General features: G+C 28.5%; 1 protein-coding gene and 3 non-coding genes across 4 annotated transcripts; 2 read left to right on the top strand and 2 right to left on the bottom strand.

The window, feature by feature from the left end:
• Positions 1-201: 201 nt before the first annotated feature.
• LOC145849143 (ubiquitin-ribosomal protein eS31 fusion protein-like) lies at positions 202-4,455 on the top strand. The gene is made up of 5 exons (XM_082954241.1): positions 202-232; positions 565-615; positions 1,137-1,191; positions 2,762-2,979; positions 4,262-4,455. The coding sequence occupies exons 2-5, from the start codon at positions 568-570 to the stop codon at positions 4,409-4,411; spliced, it is 471 nt and encodes a 156-aa protein (XP_082810367.1). The 5' UTR covers positions 202-232; positions 565-567; the 3' UTR covers positions 4,412-4,455.
• A 9,103-nt stretch (positions 4,456-13,558) lies between these two features.
• Positions 13,559-13,631, top strand: Trnav-aac (transfer RNA valine (anticodon AAC)). Its single transcript has one exon. It is a non-coding gene; the product is annotated as a tRNA-Val (tRNA).
• A 460-nt stretch (positions 13,632-14,091) lies between these two features.
• Trnav-uac (transfer RNA valine (anticodon UAC)) lies at positions 14,092-14,164 on the bottom strand. Its single transcript has one exon. It is a non-coding gene; the product is annotated as a tRNA-Val (tRNA).
• Positions 14,165-25,541: 11,377 nt separating this feature from the next.
• Positions 25,542-25,614, bottom strand: Trnav-uac (transfer RNA valine (anticodon UAC)). The gene has a single exon. It is a non-coding gene; the product is annotated as a tRNA-Val (tRNA).
• Positions 25,615-25,929: the final 315 nt, after the last annotated feature.

The raw sequence follows: 25,929 nt of genomic DNA on the forward strand, positions 1-25,929 counted from the left end.
TCAAAATGAGTTTTAAAGTACTTTTATTTTCTAAAATTAATTTGAAATAGTTAAATATATTTGTAGTATGTCGTAATCTTATCTAACTTTAAGTTAGTAACCTTCTAAACAACTTCAACCCTGGTAGCATACAGTTTTAGCCAAAATGTACTTCAATTTAAAATCCATTTTAGTACTTTCATCTTCTATTGCAATTTGGCTAATGTAATTCTTCATCAACTGCTAAATTGAGGTGGGTACCTTTAAGTAATAAGATATATAGGTCAATATAACAAGTTAATTGTTCAAGGTCCATATTTAAATTTAAAGTTTAAAATCATGTAAACTTTTAATAAATAAACATGAAATAATTTTGAAAGACATTTATATTTTTATTGTCACCTGTATTAACTAAATGTTTTATTAAAGTATATGCCATGATGGGACAGTCAAGATATTGTTTAGATAGACACATTTGTGATGTCTAGAGGACATTCTGATAATTTGACTGTCTAGGTAGATTGATAGGCTGTGTATTTCACATATATAGCTCTTCTCTGCTAAAGATGACACTCTTTTTTTCAGATTATGCAAATTTTTGTGAAGACACTCACTGGTAAAACCATCACCCTTGAGGTAAATATAGTACAATAATATATATAGTTTTCTACAATTTTATATTTTTCTTTATTGTTGATATAATATTAAGTTTTGTTTTTTCATGTGAGAAATTTCTTTAATTACAAAATTTTGGCAACCATAATAAGTATATTTGTGTTAAACCAAAAAAAAATTGTTTAAATTATGTACAAACAAAATGTTGTTTAATGATAGATTTGTAAATTTTTCAATTTTTTAACTGTATTACTTTAAATACTGTTGCATTTGAATATTTTAACTTGAGTATTTGAAGTTAAGTATTAATTCAAACCTTTAAAAGATTTCTGTATAATGCAATATAAAAATTCTCTAAGACTATCTCAATAAAATATTAAATATTGTGTGCAATGATGACTATTACTTAGGACACCTAACTAGAGTGTGACAACTCCATGCTTAAAAACCAAGTTAATTCCATACTGAGCACACAACATTAAAAAAAAATTGTTAAAAAAATGTATGTGCACATTTTATAAATTTTAAATTGAACATTGCAGGTTGAGGCCTCTGACACCATTGAAAATGTCAAAGCCAAGATCCAAGACAAAGAAGGTTGGTATTTTATTTTATACTGTTCTAATATAGAGACTAAAACAAAAATTTTACATGTTGACGAGTGCTGGAATTTAATATAATCAATATAAGAGATTAATATTAACCTAACTAGTGAATATAAGTTTTGTTATGTGTATATATAATTATGGTAAATACTTTCACTAAGGAATCATTTCATCCATTTATCCTACCAATTACCTAATTTGTAGTGGCATTTTTAAAGTTTTAAAGGCAATCAGTGTTAATAATTCTGCCAATTTCCCTACCATTTTGACAAGTAATAAAAGTAACCCCCTTGATTTAACTTGTTTTTCTACATTAAGTTTTGTAAATCTGACCTGAATTTTCTTGTATGATTTTAATTGTTTGGAAACCCAGATTTAAACAGTTATGTAATTTTTAATTAAGTTATCATTAGTAATTGAAGTTGAGACTTTTCTTCAGTTCTAGAAGGCAAACTCATTTTAAGGTTGACCTCTGAATTTCCCTTTAGACCATTTATTCTCATTATTTATATTAGCTTATTTAACATTGTTTATAACCAAAACTTGCAATCATAAATAAAACAATTTAATAAAATATTTCTTGATTATTTTAATCTTTTATTTATACTAAGTTAACCTAATCCTGTTTTCAAAATATGTAAGCATCAAATTTTTACTTCCACATTGGTAATAAATAGTATTTGGTTAGAGATTAAACATATATTATGTAAAATAAATTTATACCTAATATCAGGCATAACGGATTCCAATTTTACTTGTATGTGTAAATATTGGCCAGAATTATGCAAAATTAATACAAGCTGCAGAACCATTGTGTGGTATATTATTTGTATCATATCTTACTGATTTGCAGCTTACATTCTTTTCTTATATCTTAAATAGTTTTTTATTTAATTAGTCAAATAGCAGTTTGTTATCAGAATTTTGACCTTTAAATCATATAATATTAAAAAAAAAAGTCATATATAAATTGTTCTAAATGAACTAAATTAACTTATATTTAATTCATCTAGGGGTGCCACTAAATTAAATCTGCAATATGATAATATGTAAACCAATTTTTGGAACCATAAATAACTAGTACGTATTTAAGTGCAAAAATTTAAGGCCACTTTTACATTACTGTTTAAAACTATTGTTTAATATATATTTAACTAGGTTGGGGTTAGGTTTATTACCAAGTTTTAAAGTCTTCATATGTTAGACTCCAATTGCAGTTGAATTTTACCCCATGTAAATCAAAAACAATTTAAGTTAAATGTCACTAGCAAAAATTTTTAATATTGATGATACTTATTAGTTGTATTTATGGAAATCAACATAATAATCTCTTTAAGAAAAACCCAATTTTTAAAACATGTAAATAAAGGTAAAGCACTGTGGGTAAAAAAGGCAAATAATAAATGCAGTATGATTTTATTTTGGCTGAAAATTAGTTATTCTTTTATGAATTAGTTTGACCAAAACTTGATTAGTCTCATTAGATTCCAGTCTTTACTTTTTGTTCAAAAGCTTAAAACTATCAACTTAAAACTCAATCTAAATCAATTATCTTCTTCCAGGAATCCCACCAGACCAGCAACGTCTGATCTTTGCCGGAAAGCAATTGGAAGACGGACGCACACTGTCCGACTACAACATCCAGAAGGAGTCCACCCTCCACTTGGTGCTGAGACTGAGGGGAGGCGGTAAGAAGCGCAAGAAGAAGAACTACACCACCCCCAAGAAGATCAAGCACAAGCACACCAAGGTCAAGCTCGCCACTCTCAGATTCTACAAGGTTTGTTGTCTGTTGTTACTTAAATATTTATAGATTTATAGATATAGTTTGTTTTGTTTGTTTATTTGTTACTTTATGAATCATAGATTTTTTTCTAAAGATCCCAGGCCATGAGGCATATCTTTTTTTATTGTAGATGTCTGATTTATAATTTTGTTGTCTTTTAAATTATTGGTGAAGTTAATTTATTAAGGTTTTAAATTTATAAGTATTGACTCTTTTACACTACAAGTTGTGCAAGAAATTAAATTTTGTTACAATATGTCTTTTTTAAAGTACATCTACTACTGATACAATTAAGGCCATGGGGGTATATCTTTATTTACAATTTGATTTTATTTTTGAGTTTTGATTAAACTAATATTTCTCTTGTTTTTGGTTACAAATTTTAATTTAAACATTTATTTTCATGACACATATTTTACACATTGAGGTATACATTCATAAAATTTGAGGTATATATCTCTTGAAAATCATAAAATTAAAAAAAACTAGTATATCCTATCTTATTAGTCTTATTATTAGTAATTTAAACCATTATATTTTATTTAATTAGTTTATACATGAATTTGATAACCAATGATGTTCAACAAATGTCTGACACGAAGCAATAAATAATTTGCTCATGAGATTAACATGCTTGCTGAGGTTATCAAAATTAGCTAAATTATTCTATGTATGAAAATAGATATTCATTTATGATGTTTAATTTTACAAAAGATAATTGTTTTAATATATTTATTAATTCATATTGTTAAATTATATGATGTTTTATGTTTTGCATTTATCAATGTTGACATTTTTAAATGTCATTCCGGATTCAATTTTTTTAGCTCTCGTTTTCTCAATTTCAAAAGAATTTAATTTATACTAAGAATTAATCAAGATATTTTATTTTTATCTAACTTTTAAGATTTTAAGTTAAATATTTTTTACCAACATAATTGTTTTACAAATTCTTTTGAAATTTTTATCACCCTAATTTCAACAAAAATTATATATGCATAAAAATGGTTTGATGTAAGTCTTAATTTTATAATGAAAGTAGCTGAGATTGAACTAGTATAATTAAATATTATTATATTCTTTATATAAAAACCCTCTTGGTCATAGATTTATCCCTGACATGTTAACTATTTTTATGCTACAACAATTTATTTTTGGACATAGTGTGATATTGCTTAACTATCAAAGTTAAAGTAAGTTGTATTTACAAACACTTACAACTTTCTGATGTAGATTTGAAGTATAACACCAACTGACACCAATATTTTGTTCACAGGTCGAGGAAAACGGTAAGATCAACCGTCTCCGCAGAGAGTGCCCGCTTCCAGAATGCGGCGCCGGAGTGTTCATGGCTTCCCACTTCGACAGGCAGTACTGTGGAAAATGCGGACTCACCTACGTGTTCGAAGGAGAAAAATCCGCTTAAATTGATTTGATTTGTATTTTTAGTCAATAAAATATAGTCACTTATTTAATTGTTGATTGTGTAAACTTTATTGATTATCATACACTATGTAAAAAGTAATATCCGGACTAAGATAAATTATAATAATATTAGTGGGTACTTGAAGTTAAGATAAATTCTTAAATCTTATAGTTATTAAAATCCAATTCGTTGTTACTAAAATGTGGTTTGAAGTGTAGATTGTAAAATAATATTGATAATTATGGTGTCCCTATTTCAAAATTTATAATCGTGAATGGTTGAGATTAAGGCCATAGGGTAGGGTAAGCCATGTTATTTAACAAGTTGATCTTATTTTACAGAGCTTTTCTAGGCTTCAAGTTTTTTATTGTGTTAAAGAAATTCAAATTATTTTTAGAGATATGATACGTAGTAATACTTCGACTTGACACAAAAAGAATCTACCCAATGGATAAAATGTTTTTGCCATTTAACAAATTTTTCGTACTCAAAATCAATTTGCAAAAAAATTGCCACATTTAGGATTTTGGAAACTATATTATGTAATTGAAATTGAAAGCTTGAAATATATCATTACTCAGTATGACCTTCTCATTTATATGTAACTGGTAACTTTTTTTATAATTTAACAATCATTACTAAATGAATATTATAATAAAGTTACTACAATCTGGGAGAATATCAAACTTCTAAATAATGTTAAAATTGGAAATAAAACATTGTTGTAAATTTGAAAAACATAAGTTCTGTAGTAAAATTATAAGAAGCTGAAAGATATATTTCATGATAGAAGTTTACAATCGTAGTTTTCTTGCAGAGAAAACCCTAGTAATAAGTATTGATAGAAATCTATAACTACTGTTAAATTATCAGACAGATGAAACACTTACTAGAATAACTGCTAAAACACACAAAGCTTAACTATATAGTAATTATGCAAAATTTAATTCTAATTATTTGAAGAAACTTATATATACAGTTTATTTTGTCAGTAACAATAGTTGAAAAACTGGTTTATTATTTAAAACTATAGCTTCTTTACATAAACTTATAAAAAAACTTTTTAGTTAAATCTCTAGGCATTGTTAAAACTACATTTGAGGAATTTTAAAGCATTCTAAAAGGTGTTACCTATTAAATGTCCACATGATTTTAATTCATTTTTGTCAGTGCCATACAAAACAACTCAGTTTTTTGTACCCAAATATAGCAAAATCCTAGTGAAGTAACTACGAGACAAGGTATGAGATTCTATCGTAATACAAAGAAGTTTTAATAAGAATAAGCTTGTTGGTAAATTTGTTAGCAACTTCAAATTCTGCGTACTCCCTATACTTGAGATTCTACATACATTGCTTCTTATAGCAACTAAACTGTGACCAAGCCTATGGTTCACCATATTGGCCATGTGTCAGCTATGTGGTCGTATACTTCAAGAGAGTTTGTTCTCAAACCACCATTATCAAACATAAAAAGAGTAAATCCACTGGTGAAAGCAATAACTCCTTATTTACCGTGTCGCAACCCGCGTAAGTATTCGCATTGAAGCAAACTTTCTGCCTGTCAGCTCTCTGTATCAAGGTGGCTGCAGGTCCTACTTAAATGCAAATCGTTTACTTAACCGCTGATAATAAGCATCTTGTCTAGGCAACAACACAAAAACTTTTACGCAATTCAAGTCAACCAATTGCTTTCAAGCTTGGTACTTTTAAAGTAAGCGTTATTATTTTTTACAAGTATATAAAGTTCCCCGTTAGAACAAACTACTTTGTTTATGAATTTTTTGGAACTGGAGCAAGGATTTCTATTTTTTTATAGAAGTTTATACTAATTTTACTTAGATTTTTTGCATCAGTTCCATTTATAATAATGTCAAAAAAATTTTGACAACAAAATCTAGTCATGCTTTGCTGAAAACGTGTCCCATCTGTTTTGTTACAAATAACTTCTTTTATTATTACCTCACACTCATCAGTTTTTCAAATGATAGATTCTTTGCTCAATAAATATTCTAGTGCTATTTCCGACAACAAAGAAAGTCTTACTAGTACCAAGAGATCTTTTGCAAACTTGCTTCTTTTTTTTATATCGTAGTTAATTCAATAGTCTACTGCACTAAATATTTCAATTTCTGAATTATATACAGCTCAGAAGAGCTAAAGATCTTTTTAATGAGGGCAAAATCTAACTGTAAGAGTTTCGGTTTTCACTTACCATTTTAAAACAGCGTTCCATATAACGCATTGATACACCATCAAGATTTGGTAACCTAAATAAGTTTATTAGGAAGTGCTACAGTATATACCTTAGTTTGTTCTTTTGAATACTTGCATAATTTTTTTCAAAAGACTCGCTGAGAGATGTTTTGCTCTTCTTAAAGTATTAAATTAATTCTTTACTTTTTTCTATCAAATTAGCTGCAAAATGTTATATTTGAACGAAAGTGTTGCTAACTGTTTATTAATTGTTTTTAATTATATAAATATATGTATATGTTTGAAGCATTATATTATGAAAAAATAGAAAAAGCTTACTATCTTGTATTGGTCTGTTGGTATTTTGTAGAATGTTTTCATCTGTTTTTTTAAAAAACAACTTAACATTTCTTAACAAACTAAAAATCTTTAGATTTTGAATAATATTTTCAAATATTTTAAGCTCCCATGTTTTTAATATCACTCTCAGTTTTTTTTTTTGTTTAGCTTTGTTGTCACTTAATGTCACATTTATTATTGTAATTAATGTTAGTTTAACTCACTGGTTTGCTGAACAACAATTTGAAAGTACTTTTAATAATATAAATTATATAACAATATAAAATATTTGTCGATTCTTGAAATATAAATATTTTTATAAATAGTATTAATGTACTTAATAACTATTAAAAAAACATATTTAGTAATAATACTCATAACTGTTTTAACCAGGTATATAGCTATAAACATTTTTTAATTATATGACAAACTTTAAGCTTAGTTGAGATAGTTTGTAAAAGTTCTTAAAAAATCTTAAATAAGAGTATGTTATCATTTTTTTATATTTTTTTTATAATCTTATTACTTAGACAAACTTTCTAAAAAAATCTTTGACAGAACAAAAAACATTGTTTTTTATTTTTTTACTAACTAAACCAAATTAAACTTACTTTTGATAATTTTAGTATTTTTAAGATATCATGAATTAGTTTATAACTTCAAATGAGTGACAACCATGAATTTAATTTAGCTAATGTACGTTTGTCATTGATATTTTTAAAACCAGGTGACAAACTTTACTCGTGAAAAAAAATTGTCGTTCTTAAATTATACTTACTAGTTTACTCACAAAATTTAAATTTCAAAACCGGACAGTTTAAATATACTTAGCCAATAGTATTAACAAAAAACAGTTTCAATTTGTAGGTACAGCTTCTTCATATTTGATAGATATTCAAGTAATGGCTTTTATTGTTATAACACAACTTGTACAAAATTTTATATGACAAAATAACTTAAGTTTTGTGATATCGAATACTTTCAACTCATTGCAATAAAAATGTTTGAAAATGTTCATAGTTTATGTAGTATAGTTTAAACTGTGCAATGTAAATTAAGTGTATAGACAGTATCAATTTTACTGTGTACATAAGTTATAAAAACTATCAAAAATAATAATATAAGATACTTTCATTTCGTTATTCAAAGGCGCTTTTACATAATCATTCTATAACTCTTCATATATTCCTTTTAGATTAAATTTATTGAAGAATTTTGTTATAAGTGTCTTCAATAGTAGTTTATTATAATGAAACATAGTTTAATAGTAGAATTATGTGGAATATGATACTCTTAAGTTCATTAAAACTACAATATTACAAATTAAAAACTAGAATAAGATTAGTTATAAAAGTGTAAAGGTAAGTACTAAAGTATATGTAAGCTGATAGACTTTTTCATTAAGATATAACAGTGTACTACATAGTACTGCACAGTATAAGAATATTTAAATTTCAATTCAAGCTAAATGTCCTGGACATGACGTTAAACTGTTCTGGTGAAAGAATCCGAATGGGTTTTTTGTACACCAAGTTCTTGGTCCAAACTTTTGGAGCGTGTTTTTTGTCGTTCAATAAACAATAAATACAACTTTATATATAATATCAAACCAAAAAATGAATTTGATGAAACATCAATACTTGCTAAATTTAGTATTTAACTAATGACTAATAAAAAAATAAAAGTTATCGTAGAATGATTTACTATTAATTTACTATTAAATTGATTTCAATAAACATCATAGTAGTATTCTGTATAACACTTAGTTAGTAGTTACATTTGCAAAATAAAACAACATAAATCAAACATTTCATAATAGTACTACTAACAGTTGTTACTTTAAATTTGCTACAATACCAAAAATAAGAGTCTCTAACTTGAATTAAAGAGATAAACAAAACATTTAATATTTCAAAGAGCTTACTTACAAAACAATGTTTCGCCAAGTAGGGCTTTCAGTTATAACTACTTAATTTTAAATAGAGTGTACTGGGCGATAAAGTTTTTTGAAATTCAACTTTTTAAAGTATCAAATGTTTAGTACAAACAGTAAATAAAAAAACTTGCTGATAGAAATTTAATTTTTATTTAGTATATCAAACTTGTTTGTATTTTTATAACCGTGTAATTAGCTTAAACAAGTTTTATTTTAGAAATGATTTAATTTTTAATGTTTAAATAATGTTACTTCTTAAGTTTCTTTTGAGAAGAAGTTTTTAAAGATTTTAGAAACTAAAACACCTTACTATAAATTATTAATAACATAATAATTAACCTGTTTAAGCATTAGTTATATAATAAAACAGCTATTAATAAAGCTAGTAACAAGTTTAAATTATAGAATTATACTGACTTTTATACTTAGTGTTCACTGTTCAAAATTGTGTTAGTATATCTTTTTTTTTTTTTCGTTCAGAACAAAATTCATTTTGATTTACTTGTGACTCGATAGTAATCTAGGAATATAAAAATAATAAAGCTTAAATCATATTATACAAATAATTGAAATTACTATACTTAAAAACAATAGGAATATTGCAAAAAAAAAGATCAGTAAATCATCTTGAACCTCTTTTAAGAAAACGTATTTTTAAGATTTCAGAAACCACACTAGCTCAATAGAAAAATATTTATAACATCACAATCCTGTTTACACATAAAAAATAAAGCTAACAACATTTATAAATAACAAAATTGTACTGAGTAAAAGCTTAGTGTTCACTATTCAAAAAGTAGTTAACCAAGTTTTCGATCTATTTTTTGCTTTTTATTTGGAACGATATTTATTCTGATTTAATGACAACTGAATAGTAATCTAGGAAAACAAAGAGAATAAAGCTTAAAGTACTATACATAACTAAAATAGGGTATATTACAAAAAAACTATCAGTAACTCATCAGGTTTTAAAACCTAAATAAACGCAGTCTTAAACTTTTTTTACATAAAACAATTTTAGTACTATTGAATAAAAATAGGATTTTGTTGAATAGAATGTGTAAACAAACAAGTAAGTTTATGTTTAAGTTTATATGTAAGTTTTGTTGTAAGTTTCAAGTAGTATCATAATAAAATGTTTTACACTATGTTCTGGTAGGTTAAAGTATTTTTTATTTATATCTGTTTTCTTTTTATAACAAATTTGTTTCTTTGTGTTATGGATTGTTACTAAATACGTATTACAAAGATTTATTTAATGATTGGGTTTTAAACATTTTGCTAATATAAAAAATTAATTAGTTACAGCTAAAATGTTATAAATAAACATTAAAAACTGCTGCACTTAACTTGCTTACATGCATTTTTATTTATTATTAAAAAAGCTGTCTTTTATATAATAAATTAAAGTAAATATAACATACTTCTTTAAAATTCTGCTAGAACGTAAAAAAATGAAAACAAACTTTTATAAAATATCTAATAAACTTTTCTTTAATAAATTAAGCTAAAGTCGAACTATAAATTTTTTTTACTTAAACGGATTAATAAAATAAAGCTATAAACCTTTACAGTATAGGCTTTACTTTTAAAAGTAATTTTTTAATTAAATAAAGTTTATTGAAACTATAGACGGTGTAGAAACACTTATTCTAAAATGCAATATGCATTTTTTTTTAGACTATTGAAACTAAAATCATTTTTAAATGATTCAAATAGAGTATAAATATGTTGTAAATTTCGATAAAGAATTTTTTTTTAAATTCGTTTAAAATAAGTCTTTCAAAACTTCCATAAAACTAATATAGTTAGCGTAGTACTGCTGTAAATATAAATAGAAATTAAACTTATAAAAAGTAAAACTTACATTTGTCAATTAATAAAAACGTGTTTCATAAACTAATTAGTGATATCAATCTTATACATGCATATATAAATTTCGGTAATTTTTATTAAACATGATAGTAAATGCATATTTATATACGTTGCACACTAATACTTAGAGTTAATTTATACCTTTTCATTTATTAAATACTCTTTTAGCTATTTAAAACATACTATAAAAAGAACAGTTGAAACTAAACTTCTAAAGTCCTAAAAGTTTTTTCTTTGACTTAAATCTTGATAAGTAATTTACAGTGTTTCTATTTTTTATTAATTTCCAAGCTAGTTTTACTGTTTGCCAAGAAGTGGCATCAGCTGTTTATAAAAAGACTTTAAAAATTCTTTTATTGTTTTCAGTTGTACTTAAAGTAGAAATATGAAATTCCTGTTACTTCTTGTGTCTTTCTGCTTTATTATGGCCAATGTTTGTGCCAAATCTGACAATGTTTGTTATTAAAGTGATATAATTCATGTATATATTAACCTTTAATTTTATTTTTATTAATACAGTTTATCTATTTTTATAAGTATTAATTATAAAACTTCCGACAATTTTTTTAATATGTTTGCTTTCAATTTATTATTGTTATATTTTTAACTTACAGGATCTGAAAGTTGAAGGAGTTATCAATCTAAGTTAGTTTTTCATTATTTTTATATAAAAATTCTAATGTATTATTTACAAAAGAAACCAATGCCTTGTAGTAGTAAAACTGAAGTTAAAACATCATTTTAGATTTTTCTCCAGCTGAATCTGCAAAGGAAAGCGTCGATACAAACTTAATAAAATTGTTTGCCATCAATAAAAGTATGTTTTAATTTGTAGTCTGTTTAGTATAAGAAAATATAATTTTATAATAAAAATATTTCAAGAAATTAATTTTAAGTTTTTTAACTATAAATGTTAGAGTGTAACAGGAACTTGAATAATATTGGTCTGAACAATCAATCAAACAGAATATTTTAATTTTAAACTACAACAAAAATATTTATGCTCAAACTTCTTTCAGAGTTAAAAACACTCAATTATTAAAAATTTTTACGAAAATTCAATACAATTTTGCAGATGAGTTGTGTGAAAGTAACGATGAAATTTGTTTGAAGTCAGATGATATTTTGTGTAATTGTAACAAAACAAGTTCAACTGATGAAAAATCTGATTGTTTTGTATTGATGACCACTACTGATGTAAATTCAACTGATGTGAAAAATGAAGGTTTAATTTATATTCTAGTTAAGTGCTAAAATTTGTCTTTTTATTTTTGGTTTGTTAAACTATTAATAACATCATATTGTTGCTGTATGCATGATTAATTGTTATTGAAATTTTAAATATTCTTTAAACAGGATCCAGTACAGTCTTGATCATTGTGGCAGTTGTTTTACTTGTGGCCGTTGGAGTGGGAATGTCGACAGGATTTGTTTATACTTTGAAGAGAATTGATAAAATTCAGAAATTTATCGAGGATAAAAATCATGAGGTTGATTATTTTATTGCTGAAAATTCAACTAAAATAAAATTATCTTTATAATTAGTTAACTTTTTTTTCATTGTTAGTTTTCTTAATACTTACAATATTTAATTTTTATTTTTACTCAATTTGAATAAAATGTTCAAAACTAACTACAATTTTATAACCAGGTGAAGAAATCTAATATTGTTCAAACTGGAATTGTTCATCCAATTGATTTGGAAAATAAATAATATTCAAAAATTTCTTCAGTATATTTATGTTGAAACGGAAATAGTATATGTTCAACAACTTTCAATTTGTTCGTTTTTAAATTACAAACTTTGTTGCAGTCATTAATACCTGTTTTTATATTTACATTTCGTTGATTTATTGAATTTATTTTAGTTACTAAGTTTCGTTGTATTTCCTAGTCTTTGTTTAATACAGTACAAAAAAAAATCAGAAGTCTATTGTTTATAAATAGTAAATTAAGCATTTAGAAAAATAACTAGATGTGTGAGTAATCGAGCTTAAACTATAGACAAAACGTACATGTTGTTTAAGTATGACAAAAAAAAACTAGTTTTCTATGCTGTTGTAAAAAATAATAATAACTAAGTCGTTACATCGACTGAAGTGTAAATGAGCAACAAAAAAAAAGTTGAATATTTGAGTTAAATTAAGTACTAATCGTAAAATAACAAGTCTATTGTCCAAAAACCTTAACAAAATAATTTAAAATTTTATGTTCTTTAAATCTTGAAGTATTTTCAAAACTTACAAACTTTTTTAAATTTTCGAAATTATTTATAATTTAGTTTTTCAAATGTCCAAGTCAGGTCAACAATATAATAAGTTTATTCTCAAACTATGTTTACACCAATGTCTCTTTTTTTAACCTATTGTGCTTGTAATAATAGTTCCTTAGCATTTTTATATGTTTCAAGTTACTAGATTTATCTTTATATCTATTTCAATTGGTAGCTCAATAAATACAAATATTTATGAAAACTTAAAGTCCATAATTTTGCTTTAAGAGATAAAATATTTACACTATAGTAAAAAATATGTCACACAGTTATTTTCTAATAAAGTATTAAAGTTATAGTAAAAATTGAGTGTGTATGGCAACCATTAGTCATAACATTAATTATAACTAAATTAATGTTCCAGCTTAAATTACTTTTAACAGCTTTAAAATATGTTAAGCCTGTGATAACTAAACAAAAACTAATAAACTTGTTAAAACATACAAACATAAAATTATTGGTTAAGTTTCAAAGCTTCTGCACGCTCATGGAGCTGAGGTTTATAAACGCAATAAAGCTTTCTACCATAAGTTTCCGTAGTGTAGCGGTTATCACGTTCGCCTAACACGCGAAAGGTCCCCGGTTCGAGCCCGGGCGGAAACATTTTTATGTATTGGTTTGATTATGTAAGTATAATCAGGTTAATAATTAATTATTTATGATACATCTAGTAATTTTTAAAAGCAGATCTATTACTTGTTTATTGAAGATTTAAGAATATAAGACGATACAATATCACAGTATGTATATTTCTAAAGCTTTAAATAAAAAGAAACAATTTAAAAACTCAATTACATAAATTAGCATTAGAGATTTTATCAAAAATTAATGTAACATAAAGTAAGAGTGTTAAGCTTAAATGTTTAAAATTATACTAAAGTAAATCAAGCTTTTGAACTTTAAACTGACTTATTATACAGCTTTTACAGAACCATTTGCTAAAGGTTTTCAATAGAATTGTGCTGCTTTAATGGTAGAAATACACTATACCTTGGAATTTGGATAATAAAGTTTATTACATAAAAGCTATATAAATAACAACTCGTTAACTATTTTGAGCAAAAGGTTCCAGCGGGGCTCGAACCCGCTACCTTCTGCGTGTAAAGCAGACGTGATAACCGCTACACTATGGAACCGATGTTGAAATGCTTCTCGTGCAGTTTATAAAGCTATAAATTGCCTACTACTTCACCAAGAGTAGAAAGTTGAATAAATTTGTTTTTTCAGTCTACTGCTGAGCTTGCTTTTATGTTTGTATTTTTTGAATTACTACTTGAAAAGTGTCTGTTTTTTTATTAGTAACGGAGATAAATTTGGTAACAATATTCCTAAAAGGGGTAAAACACGAAAATAAAGGTTAAGAACCTTTGCTTTAAAGTTTATGCTTAAGTTTTCAAAATGTTCTACAAACTATAAGTTTTGATTTCTGCTTTAGAATGAAACTATTTATTGTAAAAAAACTAATTAAATAGATTAAATGATTATGCCACTATTTTTTTATATAACTTTATAATTAATTTATGTTAGATTTTTATAAGTAAATCTTAATTCCTAAACACATTGAAGTTATATTAAAATTTAAAAAGCTTGTTAAATACATGTTAGTGGCAATAGTATAGGGTATTGTTGTTGTTCTTATACATTCAGTATTTTAAAGTTTAATTAAATAATCTAAATTGAGTAGATCGAACAAAAGCATTTTTATAGTTTTTAAAATTTACTATTGTTAAACAACTTTAAAGTGTTAGCTGTTTTAAAATTAAAGTTGTATTTGTATATCATACAAGCTAAAAAGTTTTTATTTCTTAAAATTTATTTTTTCTGACTTCAACGTTTTCAACGCATTTTCCAGTATATTTTATATTAAGTTGCGTACTTTAATTTAATAAGTTTTATAAATTTAATTAAATAACTTTTTGTATCTCAATATAACTAAGGTTTAGTAATAATATGAAGGAAGTCATCAGAAAAACATCATTTTATAAACATAATAAAATCAAAAGTGTCTTTAAAGCAGCGATTCTTAACCTGGGGTAAATTTACCCCTGGGAATAAATTCTCTTTTTTTAGGCGGTAAGTTTTTCTTTATTAAAAGTTATGTATATTAATGTTTATTAATTGTCATTTTAATTTATAAGTTAATATTTAGCTGTATTCTTTTAAAGTTAATAACATCTTTAAATACTACGACTTTTTATACTTAATAAGCTTATAGTTCAAAAAATCTAGTTATTTTCCTCAAAATTAGACTTAATTTTGTATATTGGAGGTAAATTCGGTAATCATCTTCCAAAAAGGAGTAAATTTGGTAGTAATCTTCAAAAAAGGGGTAAAAAACGAAAAAAAGATTAACAACCTTTGCTTTAAAGTTTACACTTAAGTTTTCAATATATTCTACAAACTACAAGTGTTGACTTCTGTACAAGGACATATATATGTACTAGTTCTAGTATAAATAAATTAATAAAAATATAAAAAATACAACCACGTTTGCAATGCTAAAGAGTTTATTGGACAGTTTTATAAAATTTCACAAATACGTATGAAAGGTTTTAATATATTAAAAAAGTATACATTAAAAATATATTGCATTTTGGAATGAGTACGAATGTTTTAATTTTGTTTTTGAAACATTATTTGCGGCGTTACCCGGGCAAGAAATATATATAAAAATGAAAAAGAGCTGATTACATGTCGGCAATGGTATCAATGTGGGAATTTCCCCTGCTTAGTTATCATATATGGGACTTTCCCCGTTCTCGCACCTGGAGCACCCGCAGGTCCTGATGACGGGGATGGTGATCATCTTGATCTCCCCTCCCGGACACAATGTCCTCACCTCTTCCTCTTCCACCTGATCCGGCTGGCAGCAGTGGCAGTTGGTCTGTTTTTGTTTGTTTGTTAAAAAAAGAATGTGTAATGTTTTTGTTTTGTAAAACTAATGAAAGTATTTGTTTTTACATTAGTTTTTAAGGGTGACTATATACGTTTAACTGCTCTATAGTACAAATTTATTTTTGAAAATTGAAAAGAAACTTCAAGGAAGAGATTGTAACATTAGCATAAGTAAAAACTTAATGGAGTAAAGCTTTATCTTGTTCTTCTAAATAAAGAGTTGTAAAAAAGCATATAAGTTCTATTAAAAATCTCACCTCAATGAATGGGTGATAAGGAAGGATATTTGTGGAAATAGAATATTAAAATCTCACTTCAAGGAAGGGGTGGTAAGGAAGGATATTTGTGGAAATAAAATATTAAAAATCTCACCTCAATGAATGGGTGATAAGGAAGGATATTTGTGGAAATAGAATATTAAAATCTCACTTCAAGGAAGGGGTGGTAAGGAAGGATATTTGTGGAAATAAAATATTAAAAATCTCACCTCAAGGAAGGGGTGGTAAGGAAGGATATTTGTGGAAATAAAATATTAAAAATCTCACCTCAAGGAAGGGGTGGTAAGGAAGGACGTTGGTGGAGCTTCCGCAAGCTCCCGAACAAGCTGTCAGTTCAACTTCTTCTTCAGTGATGCATCCGTCTGCCGTCTCCAGTTGTTGTGTCACGTTGATCGGTTGACATCCCCTGATGATCGTCGGTTTGTCCACTGTGTTATATTGTTGGTTGTTATTTTAAGTATACTGTTGTGTTTGCGTACATTATACTATTTTATTGGTGTAATGAGTTGTGAAACTATTTTTTGTAATTCGCATTTAGTAGTAGATGGTCAATTTTTTTTTTTTTTGATTAATGTTTTAAAGTAATTTAGCTGTTTGTTAACTGTTGAACTAGTATTATCATTTTTATCTATCAGTGTTTTGTCTATCAATATATATTTGCAAATGTTTTAGAACATGAAAAGGTGTTCTTTATAAACATTTTAATGATTTATTGGAACTTAAATGTGTACTGATTCTGACGTTAAAAACTTAAGTATTATGTTTGTTTTAATGTTTTAGCCAAAAGTAGAAAACTCACCGCAAGTCGGGCAACACTCGTCATCCTTGTAAAGCACGTCTTGCGTCATCGGGTCGCAAGTGACGTCACAGTGATCCCTGACGTCGGTGCAGTTGACGCCTACGTCATAATCGCACTCGCACGACGTGCAGTTGCCGTCGGTCCACGTCATACCTGCCTCGTAAATCGCACCTTCGTACTTGCATTCGTGGTGTTTGTCTGTTTGTATAAATTGTTTTTAATTGTTGGAATAAAAGTACTAAACAATACATAAACATATTTATTTTAATAAAAAAAAATCTAGTGCTGTAAAATGTAAGAATGATTGTTATTTGTTTAAAAGAATTTAAGAAAAACTTTGTTTTTGTTTATACTTATTCAAGTTTGCTAACATTTATTGATTTTTTTGAAGTTTAGTATGTTGTTATAAATTTAAATTAATTTAAATTTGCTGATTTTATTTTATACTATTTATGACGTCACAATACCTTCATCGATCTCGCATCTGCAGCACTCGTCATCGGGTACGTCAGTGACGAGCTTCTGACCAGCAGGACAACTGTCAATGGTGCAAGCTTTGTAGCAGGTAGCTTCGTTGTTGACACATTTGCATATGGTGCAATTGAACGACCACTGGTTGTTCGGCTGTTAAGATGTGTGATAAGTAAAAATGTACAAGTTAGTTATTTTATGTCAGGGAATAGACTTAAATTGGTTTAAAGATTTTTTGAATTAAGTAGTTTTTTACTGTCTAAAAATATCTTATTTTTATATGACTGTATACAGTTTTATTTAGGTGTTGATTTTACTTTGGTTTATAAAATTTGTGGTAAGTAAAACGGTTCAACTTAGTTATTTTATGTCGAAGAATAGACTTAAATTAGTTTAGAGATTTTTTTGACTTTAGTAGTTTATTACTGTCTAAAAATATTTTGTAAATATAATTGTATACAGTTTTATTTAGGTGTTGATTGTATTTTTGTTTATAAAATGTGTGCAAGTGTAGCTGTAAAATTTAGTTATTGTTAGTTATGTCAAGCATTGCTCTTATTATGCGTGGAGAAGTTTTTGTACCTCAATATTCTTTTATTGTCTTACATTTTTTTATTGTTCAGAATAATTTCATTTAGTGAAAAAACTCACAGCGGGTCTGTCGTAGTTCATGCCGTTGTAGAGACACCTCTCCCTTGAGATCGGGGTTACCAGCTTCTCTGTTGTTGTGGTGACAGGTACGCTTGTCGCGTTGGCAACATCAGATACTGTCGTTTCAACAGACGAGCTCGTAGTTGAACTGACAACTGGAGTTGTGTCTACTGGTACAGTTGTGTCGACAACCACTTTAGTGGTGAAGAAGTCTTCATGTACAGTAGTAGTTGGTACAGTTGTTTTAACAGTAGACTTGGTAGTTGATTGTGGTGACGTTTCAACTGAGCTGCTTGGTGTCGTTCCAACTGAATTACTTGGTGTCGTTTCAACAGCATTATTAGGTGTGGTGCCTTCTGAGCTTGTTGTTGTGAACTTGACGGTTGTAGTTGTCACGTTGACAGCAATGTGAGCACAGAAACAGCATGATCCTGTAAAGATAAAGTAATTAAGTAAGAACTAAAGTTATACCTTAATTTAAATCAAAAGCTATATGCCTATCATCACTTGTAAGTCAAAATTTTGAAGCAAAAATGGGGTGTATGATGAATCTAAAGTTGTTGTTTTTTCTAGACACACTTTATAAGTTTATACAAAATAAAATTTTACATACCAGTGACATGAACGAAACGTTGTCCTTGTTGGTCACAAACGTCCTGACTCAGCCTACATACGTCATAATTGCATTTTTCATGACCGTCCTCGCACGTACACTTGCTACAATCACTCTTCCAATATTCTTCACCCTCCTACGTATTATTGATGGTTAAATAATTAAAAAAAAAAAACTTTTTAGTTCTTAGCTCTAATCTATACTACTATTTGACTTTTTAACAGTTTTTTATTAGTCTTTTTTTTTTGTGAAATATATTGTGTCAATGTATTTGTTTCTAAAAGTTTATTAAACCGTTAAAAGTAATAATAGTCAACTTTCAAAATTTACTGATAAATAATAAACTTTTTACATCTCACCTGGTAAGCGACACCGTTGAAGATGCAAGCTTTCTCGCATTCCTCATACTTGACGCACTTCCTTGTCATTGGATCTTTAACCTCTCCCGGTTCGCACAAACACAAATCACAGATAGATTCTTCACTGAATCCGCATCGGGATGGAAGATCGTCTGTTGTATTTGTACCAAATACTAACAATTTATTGATTGCAAAATAAAAAGCTTTTTATTAGTTTTGTAATAGTTTGAAAAGAAAAAGTATTTGATCAAAATGTTGTACAGTTTTAAGGTTTTTAAAATAGGTTATAGTCTATTTAGTTTAGGTTATTTATCTAACTATATTTCGAAACAAACAACTAACCGCTTGCGTATTGTTCGTCACAGTTAACTGAACATTTGCAATCAGCTGAACAGAAGTCCATTCCGATTGTTGTTGTCGGAATTATGGTTGTTGTTGTGATTATCTGTTAAAACATTACATATAAAAAATTAATACTAAACTTGGATAAGAAAATATAGTATCGAAACAAAGGGTTCAACTACTTTATATTGAATTTAAATAAAACTAAACAATTCATACCTCAACTTCAGTAGATGACGCTGTAGTCTTCAAAATCTCAGCAATCGTGGTTTTTTCTGTTGCTTCGGTTGAAGTGGTTCCTGCTGTGGTTCCTTCAACAAGACTTCCTGGTGTTGTACCTTCAGCAGGTGTTGTACCTTCAGTGGTCTCAGTGACAGATGAGCCTTCAGTGGTCTCAACAGCAGAAGTAGTTTCTTCGACAGGAGAGCTTCTAGTAGTGCTTGAAATAGCAGGCGTAGTTCCTTCAACTGAACCTGTAGTCTCTTCAACGCTTGGTACTGAAGTTGTTGCCTCAGATGTCTTTGAAGTGACAACTGCAGAAGTTGTTGATGCAGCAGTGGAAGTTGTCGTTTCTGGAAGTTTCGGTTTGGGGGTTTTTGTGGTGAACCTTGTGGCTGCGGTGGTGGTTGTAGACGCACACTCGTCACTAGAGGGCCAGCTTGCGCACAAACCGTTCACTTTGACGGCGTTTCTGTGTTGATAGTTAAATAATTTATTAAGTTAATATTTTTAACAACCGTGAATAAGTATTAAAATTAGTTTTATTAAATAGTAAAGTTTTTGGTTTGTTTGTTTAAAAAACTTTGAACATGTGAAAGTACTATGAATTTGTAAACTTTTGATTATCTTCTGATACATCAAATATCAAAAATAGTGTTAAAAATGATTTAATATATTATTAAAACTAACTCATCACTGCAGATACAAGACTCCGTGCACATTTCATGTTCAACACACTCATCTTGTTCACCGTCGCATCCCAACTTGCAAGTGCACTCCTCACTGCACACCACCGGCGATGACGTTGTTGATGACGTCATGGTTGTTTCGTCTGTTATGACGTCACTGGTGGTGAAGAGTGACGACATGGTTGACACAATGGTCGACATGAATGACGTGGTTTCTTCTACAGCCGGTACAGAGGTGGTTCCTTCAGACGAAGTTCCTGGAGTGGTTCCTTCAGACGGAGTTCCTGGAGTGGTTCCCTCAGGTGCAACGGAACCTGTTGTGGTGCCTTCAACTGGAGCAGATGTAGTGCCTGATACAGAAGTTGATGTTGTTGTCGGTACGTAAGCTTCTGTGGTGGTTGGGACGTCGACGCAACTGTAAACAGTGGTGTGAGTTTAATTTGTTAAAATTGTTTCCTAAGACATTAACAAGCACTTAATATTTTGTTATGAATACAAAACTTGTTGTTCTGGTTCAAGTGAATTGATTATACTGTGTTTGGTTACTGATGTAAACGAAAAAATAAAACAGTACTGAAACTTCTATGTATCAATTACCTGCAACACTCGTTGTGGTTGTTCTGAAGAACCTTGCCCTCATCCTGACATTCCTGCATTGTGACGTTGCAAAAGAACGTGCATTTCTCCATCATGAACACGTCATACTCGCACGTGCAAATCCTGCAGTCTCTCTCGAACGAATCACCGGGCTGTAAAGTTAGAGAGTTGGTTTAAATTAAAGTAATTTTTTTACAATATTAAGATTAGTATAATATGTAAGAAACTTTGCTATTTAACCTTTTATTGTAATAAAATGGACAGCCAAATAAATTTTAAAGAAAAATTTTCAAGTTAAAATGTTTCAAAGCATTTTTTTAAACTATTTTGTTTGCACAAAATTTATCATATCGAAATGATTATGGCTTTACTATACTTTATAAATTAGATCTTTTTGACGTTTAATATACTAGTATGATACATATAATAGATAAAAAACTAACAGCATATTGCACTCCATCAACAACGCATGGTTTTTCGCACTGTTCGTTCATCCTGACACACATTCCACTGTCCCAGAACGTGTCCATGGCGCTCGAGTCCGGACAGTCGCAGTCCAGACTGGTGCAGGTCTCGTTGCTGGTGAATGGGACTTGTCTCGTTCCCATGCGGAAGTCGGCCTTTGAATTATGAATGAGTTTAATTGATATAAAAAAATATTTTGTTAAAAAACAAGTTATAAGCATACTATTGTCAGTTTTTTGAGTAAATAAACTATGTTTGAAACAAAAGAAATAACGTTTTATAATTGTTTAAAGGATAAATAAACAACTAAAAAATGTTAATTTTGAACTGATAAGTATCTTTGAAATTGTACAAACTAGATTTATTAAAGTAAATAAATCAAACAGAATAAACGCATATACTTTATTCAAAAAAGTATAAAATTGATGTTCTAATAAATCTTACCTCATCTTCGCAGGTGATGTCGACAACGCACTCTAGCGGACAAGCAGTTTTGGTTGCCATAGGAGTTGTTGTGGTTGCTATGGTGGTTGTTGTTGGCAACGGTTCGCAGTGACAACATGTTTCACCGTCGTCAACCAATTTCATGTTCTTCTGTTGATAAAAGTTTAATATTTTTATTTTGCTACTTCTTTAAACTTTTAGTTACCAGTACCATTTGATTTATAATAGCAATTAGTTTAAGATTATTTTTACTAATAAACATACAATATCAAAATTTAGTACAAAAACACGATTTCAGGTTTTATATTGATTTCTTCTTACATGAGATCTAAATTGTGAGCCTAATATGATTCAGTTCAAAGTTTATCTATTTAGATGTAATAAGTTCCACATTTGCAACTTACGTATGAGCAGTCATACTCCTTGATATTACATGACGGGTAGCACTCCATCACGGATTCACCCTCCTCATTCTCCACACATTTGCACTCCTCGCACGAACCCTCCTGAATCTTGGATCCCACCGGGTACTCTGTTCCGTTGTACTGGCATCCGTTGCACGATTCGGGAAGTCTCACGCACAAGTCCTCGTAGAACTCTGTTGTTTGAAAAGTTGAAAGGTTTTGCTTAAGTGTTTTAAATTGTTATGTAGTTGTTTTATGTTACTTCATTTTTGCTTTAAACTTTATAAGAATTTAATGGTAATACATTTAAAAGTATTAAAACAGAGTACATATATTATCAAAGCGTACTTGCGTGTAGAAAAAATAAATTTTAACAGTAGAATCTAAAAAGGTGTAAAAACTTGTTAAAACACTTGAAAATAATAATACAAATTTAGGTTGAAAATATTTTTAAACCAAAACAGTACTTACCAAAAGTTTAATAAAACTGAATTTTTAATTTTAAAAATGTAAAACAACAAACCTTTGTTAGTACCAGTTGGGCATGTGCACATGGAGCACACGAATGGATTAAATTCTGGGGAAACCCCTACAGGCATTGGGGAAAATACCGGGTTGAAATTCTTAACCTCATCGCACGTCATATCGTACACGCAACTAGATGGACATTCTGTAAGATTTATAAGTCATAATGAAATCAGATTAAAGCATTTTGTTTTTTAACTCACTATGCATCTATTGTTTATTTCAAGTTTTATGAGGTGATTAAAGACTTTTTACAAGCAGCTAAAGTTTAAAATGTTTCATACTTTTCGATATTATACCAACTATCTTAGTTAAACAATTGTATGTACGTTTTCCTTCAAAAAAAAAGTGGTTGTTAATTTTCAGTAAAAACTTTTTTAAAAATTCTAATTAAAAAATTTAACATAAATTAACACATACTCTCAAACGAAGGTGTGGTGGTCCTCACAGCTTCAGTTGTCGTCGTGGCAACCTCTTGTGTCGTCGTGGTGATCAGCTTGGGGGTTGTTGTGGCCAATGTGGTGGTTTCGACGGCAACCGATGACGTAGTAGTCGTCACCTGGCACTGATCCGTCCTCCTCAGGATGCACCTCCAGTTGTAACGATCGAAATCGTTGAACTCCCACTGAGGACACATGCAGCTGTGTGATTTATACAAAAATATTAAAAATAATAAAAACATATTTTGCTTTTTTTTTTGATTTAAATAAAAATCAATATTTGGTGATGGGGATTTTATTAAACGTAAAAGTGTTTAAAAAAAAAAAAATTGTAAAATTTTGTGCAAGGACATTTTGTTTTGTGGCGGATGTTTATTTTTGGATGAAGATGTTAAATGAAACTCAAAATGCTATTACATAGATTTAAGCTATTGTATAAAAAAGTTAGTTAAAAAACAAATATTTTGAATTAAACAGATTAAATTAAACGTACTATTTTCCAGTTAGTATTACTGTGTATCAATATATATATATATTATTTTATTTTATTCATAAAAGTTTGAAAACGTTTTTTTTTAACATTAAAAGTATGTAATAAACATAAATAACAACGAACCTGGCAGTGCACTCCGGCAGGGCGGCGCATTTCTGAATGTTGTTATCGCAACCGACCACGCAGAAACAGTGGAACGGACACTCTCCGCTGGGTGGCTCTGTTGTCGCTAGGGTGGTTGTCATTGGTGACGTCGTTGACGCTCCAGTTGTCGTTGTTGGTGGCTGTTTGGATTTGTAAAAATATTTTTATTGTTTAAGCGAGGATTTTGTTAAAAAAATTATATGTGCTTTTCTTATATGTAGCTATATTTTGCAGTTTATCAAAAAAGTATCAACAGAATAAAAGTATTAACACTGCTACAAAAACTTAATTTTTCTAGGTAATAAAATTACTTATGAAAAGTTCTTAAAACTATAGATAAAAGTAGAAAATCTTGAACATTCTTTTGGAATTTTAAACTTAAAAGATAAATCCTTAAAAAAACTAATCAACTTTCATCGAATTTTTAAATGTTATATATGTGTATATATCACTCACAACAAATGGAGTAGTGACGTCACTATGACCTCCGCACTCAACTCGTTCATCCGACACCGATCCCGAATAATCGCACGAAAGTCTGTAACATCCGTCAGGAAGCATTAAGTCCTCGATTAATTGACCTGTTGATGGTTTTTTTATAGAGTTTATTAAGTTTGAACTAAAAGTAATGTATAAAATAATGATAAGTAATAAAATATCTCAATTACTGCATTGCAAAAATAAAGGTTTATCAACTTTTTTTTCTGAGAACAAAAAAACTTCAATTGGTGTAAAGCTCAAAACTTGTTTAAAAACTTGCAACTTTATAAACGCAAGAAAAAGATAGCTTAAGAGATGAGTGAATAGTATCATGCTATTCTTTAATAACTTTTTTTGATAAAGTAAAAGTGTAAAGCAATTAAACAGGAAAAACTGAATACGTGCTGTCACAAAAAACCCCCTAATTCAAAAACGAACCAGGCAAGTAAACGTTTCCGCCGAACATACAGACAACCGCCTTCTCAGTGGTCGTTGTTGACACGTGACCGGTTGTCAGGTCTGTGATTGGCTGGGAGGTGGTTGTCATGACGACCGATGACGTAGTTTCTGTTGGCATGCAGCTCAGCTCGTCAGAAGCGTCGAAACAGTCTGGCGCCCCGTCGCATCTGTGGTTAAGCTTTTATGTGAAAATTTAAGTTAGGTAAAAAAATATAGAATTAAAAATTTCTTATAAAAGAAGATGTATATTTGTTAAATTAAAAAAGTAACTTTTAAATTTATAAGTTTTAAGTTGTTTTTTACCTAAAGTATTTAAATCTAACAATGTTTAAGTTTTCAACATAATAACCTTTAAAACAGCTTGTAAAAGTATTTGTAAAAAAATTTAAAGTTAGTATAATTAAATAGAACATAGAGCCATTGTGATGGAACGCATTTACCACTGTCAAATTCATATAATAAAATATAGGTTAAAATTAAACTTTAAATAAAACTAACAGCCATTGCGGTGGTATACATTTACCACTATCACATTCGTGCCAACCTTCAGCGCAGTTTGGTGTCGTCATTACTGTTGTTGTTGGTCCTGTTTGTTTTTAATTAATTTAATTTGTTATTATTCAAAAGTGCGTTATAGTTGCTAAATTTATAAACTGCCGTCGAACTTTTTTGAAAAGTTTACTTGAAGTTGATTTAATAAGAAAGTATAATAAAATGCACTCCAATACAACGTTGGAATGCTAAAAAGGTTCCAGCGGGGCTCGAACCCGCGACCTTCTGCGTGTAAAGCAGACGTGATAACCGCTACACTATGGAACCCAACGATGGTAAATCGATAACTGCATTTATATACTTATGTGACTTGATTGCACTGTTAAAAGCTTATACTTTGATGGATGATTTACTTAAAGAGGCGTTTTGTGGGCGTTTACACTTTCCGTAACCTAGTGTAAGCGCGTTTAAATTTTTTATAAAGTTTTAAAGGTTTTACTAAAATAAGGTTACTTTGTTTAAAATGTTACTAAAATTGTTTTAGTGAATTGTAAAAAATTTACCTATGTTTTTAAAATTTTAATATTGATTTACTAAAACCGATATGGTTTTTATTAAATAAACTAACAAATAAAAAATATC

This window comes from Thalia democratica, chromosome 1 (genome assembly GCF_965202585.1).
Source record: "Thalia democratica chromosome 1, ktThaDemo2.hap1.1, whole genome shotgun sequence".
Classification (NCBI taxonomy): domain Eukaryota; kingdom Metazoa; phylum Chordata; class Thaliacea; order Salpida; family Salpidae; genus Thalia; species Thalia democratica.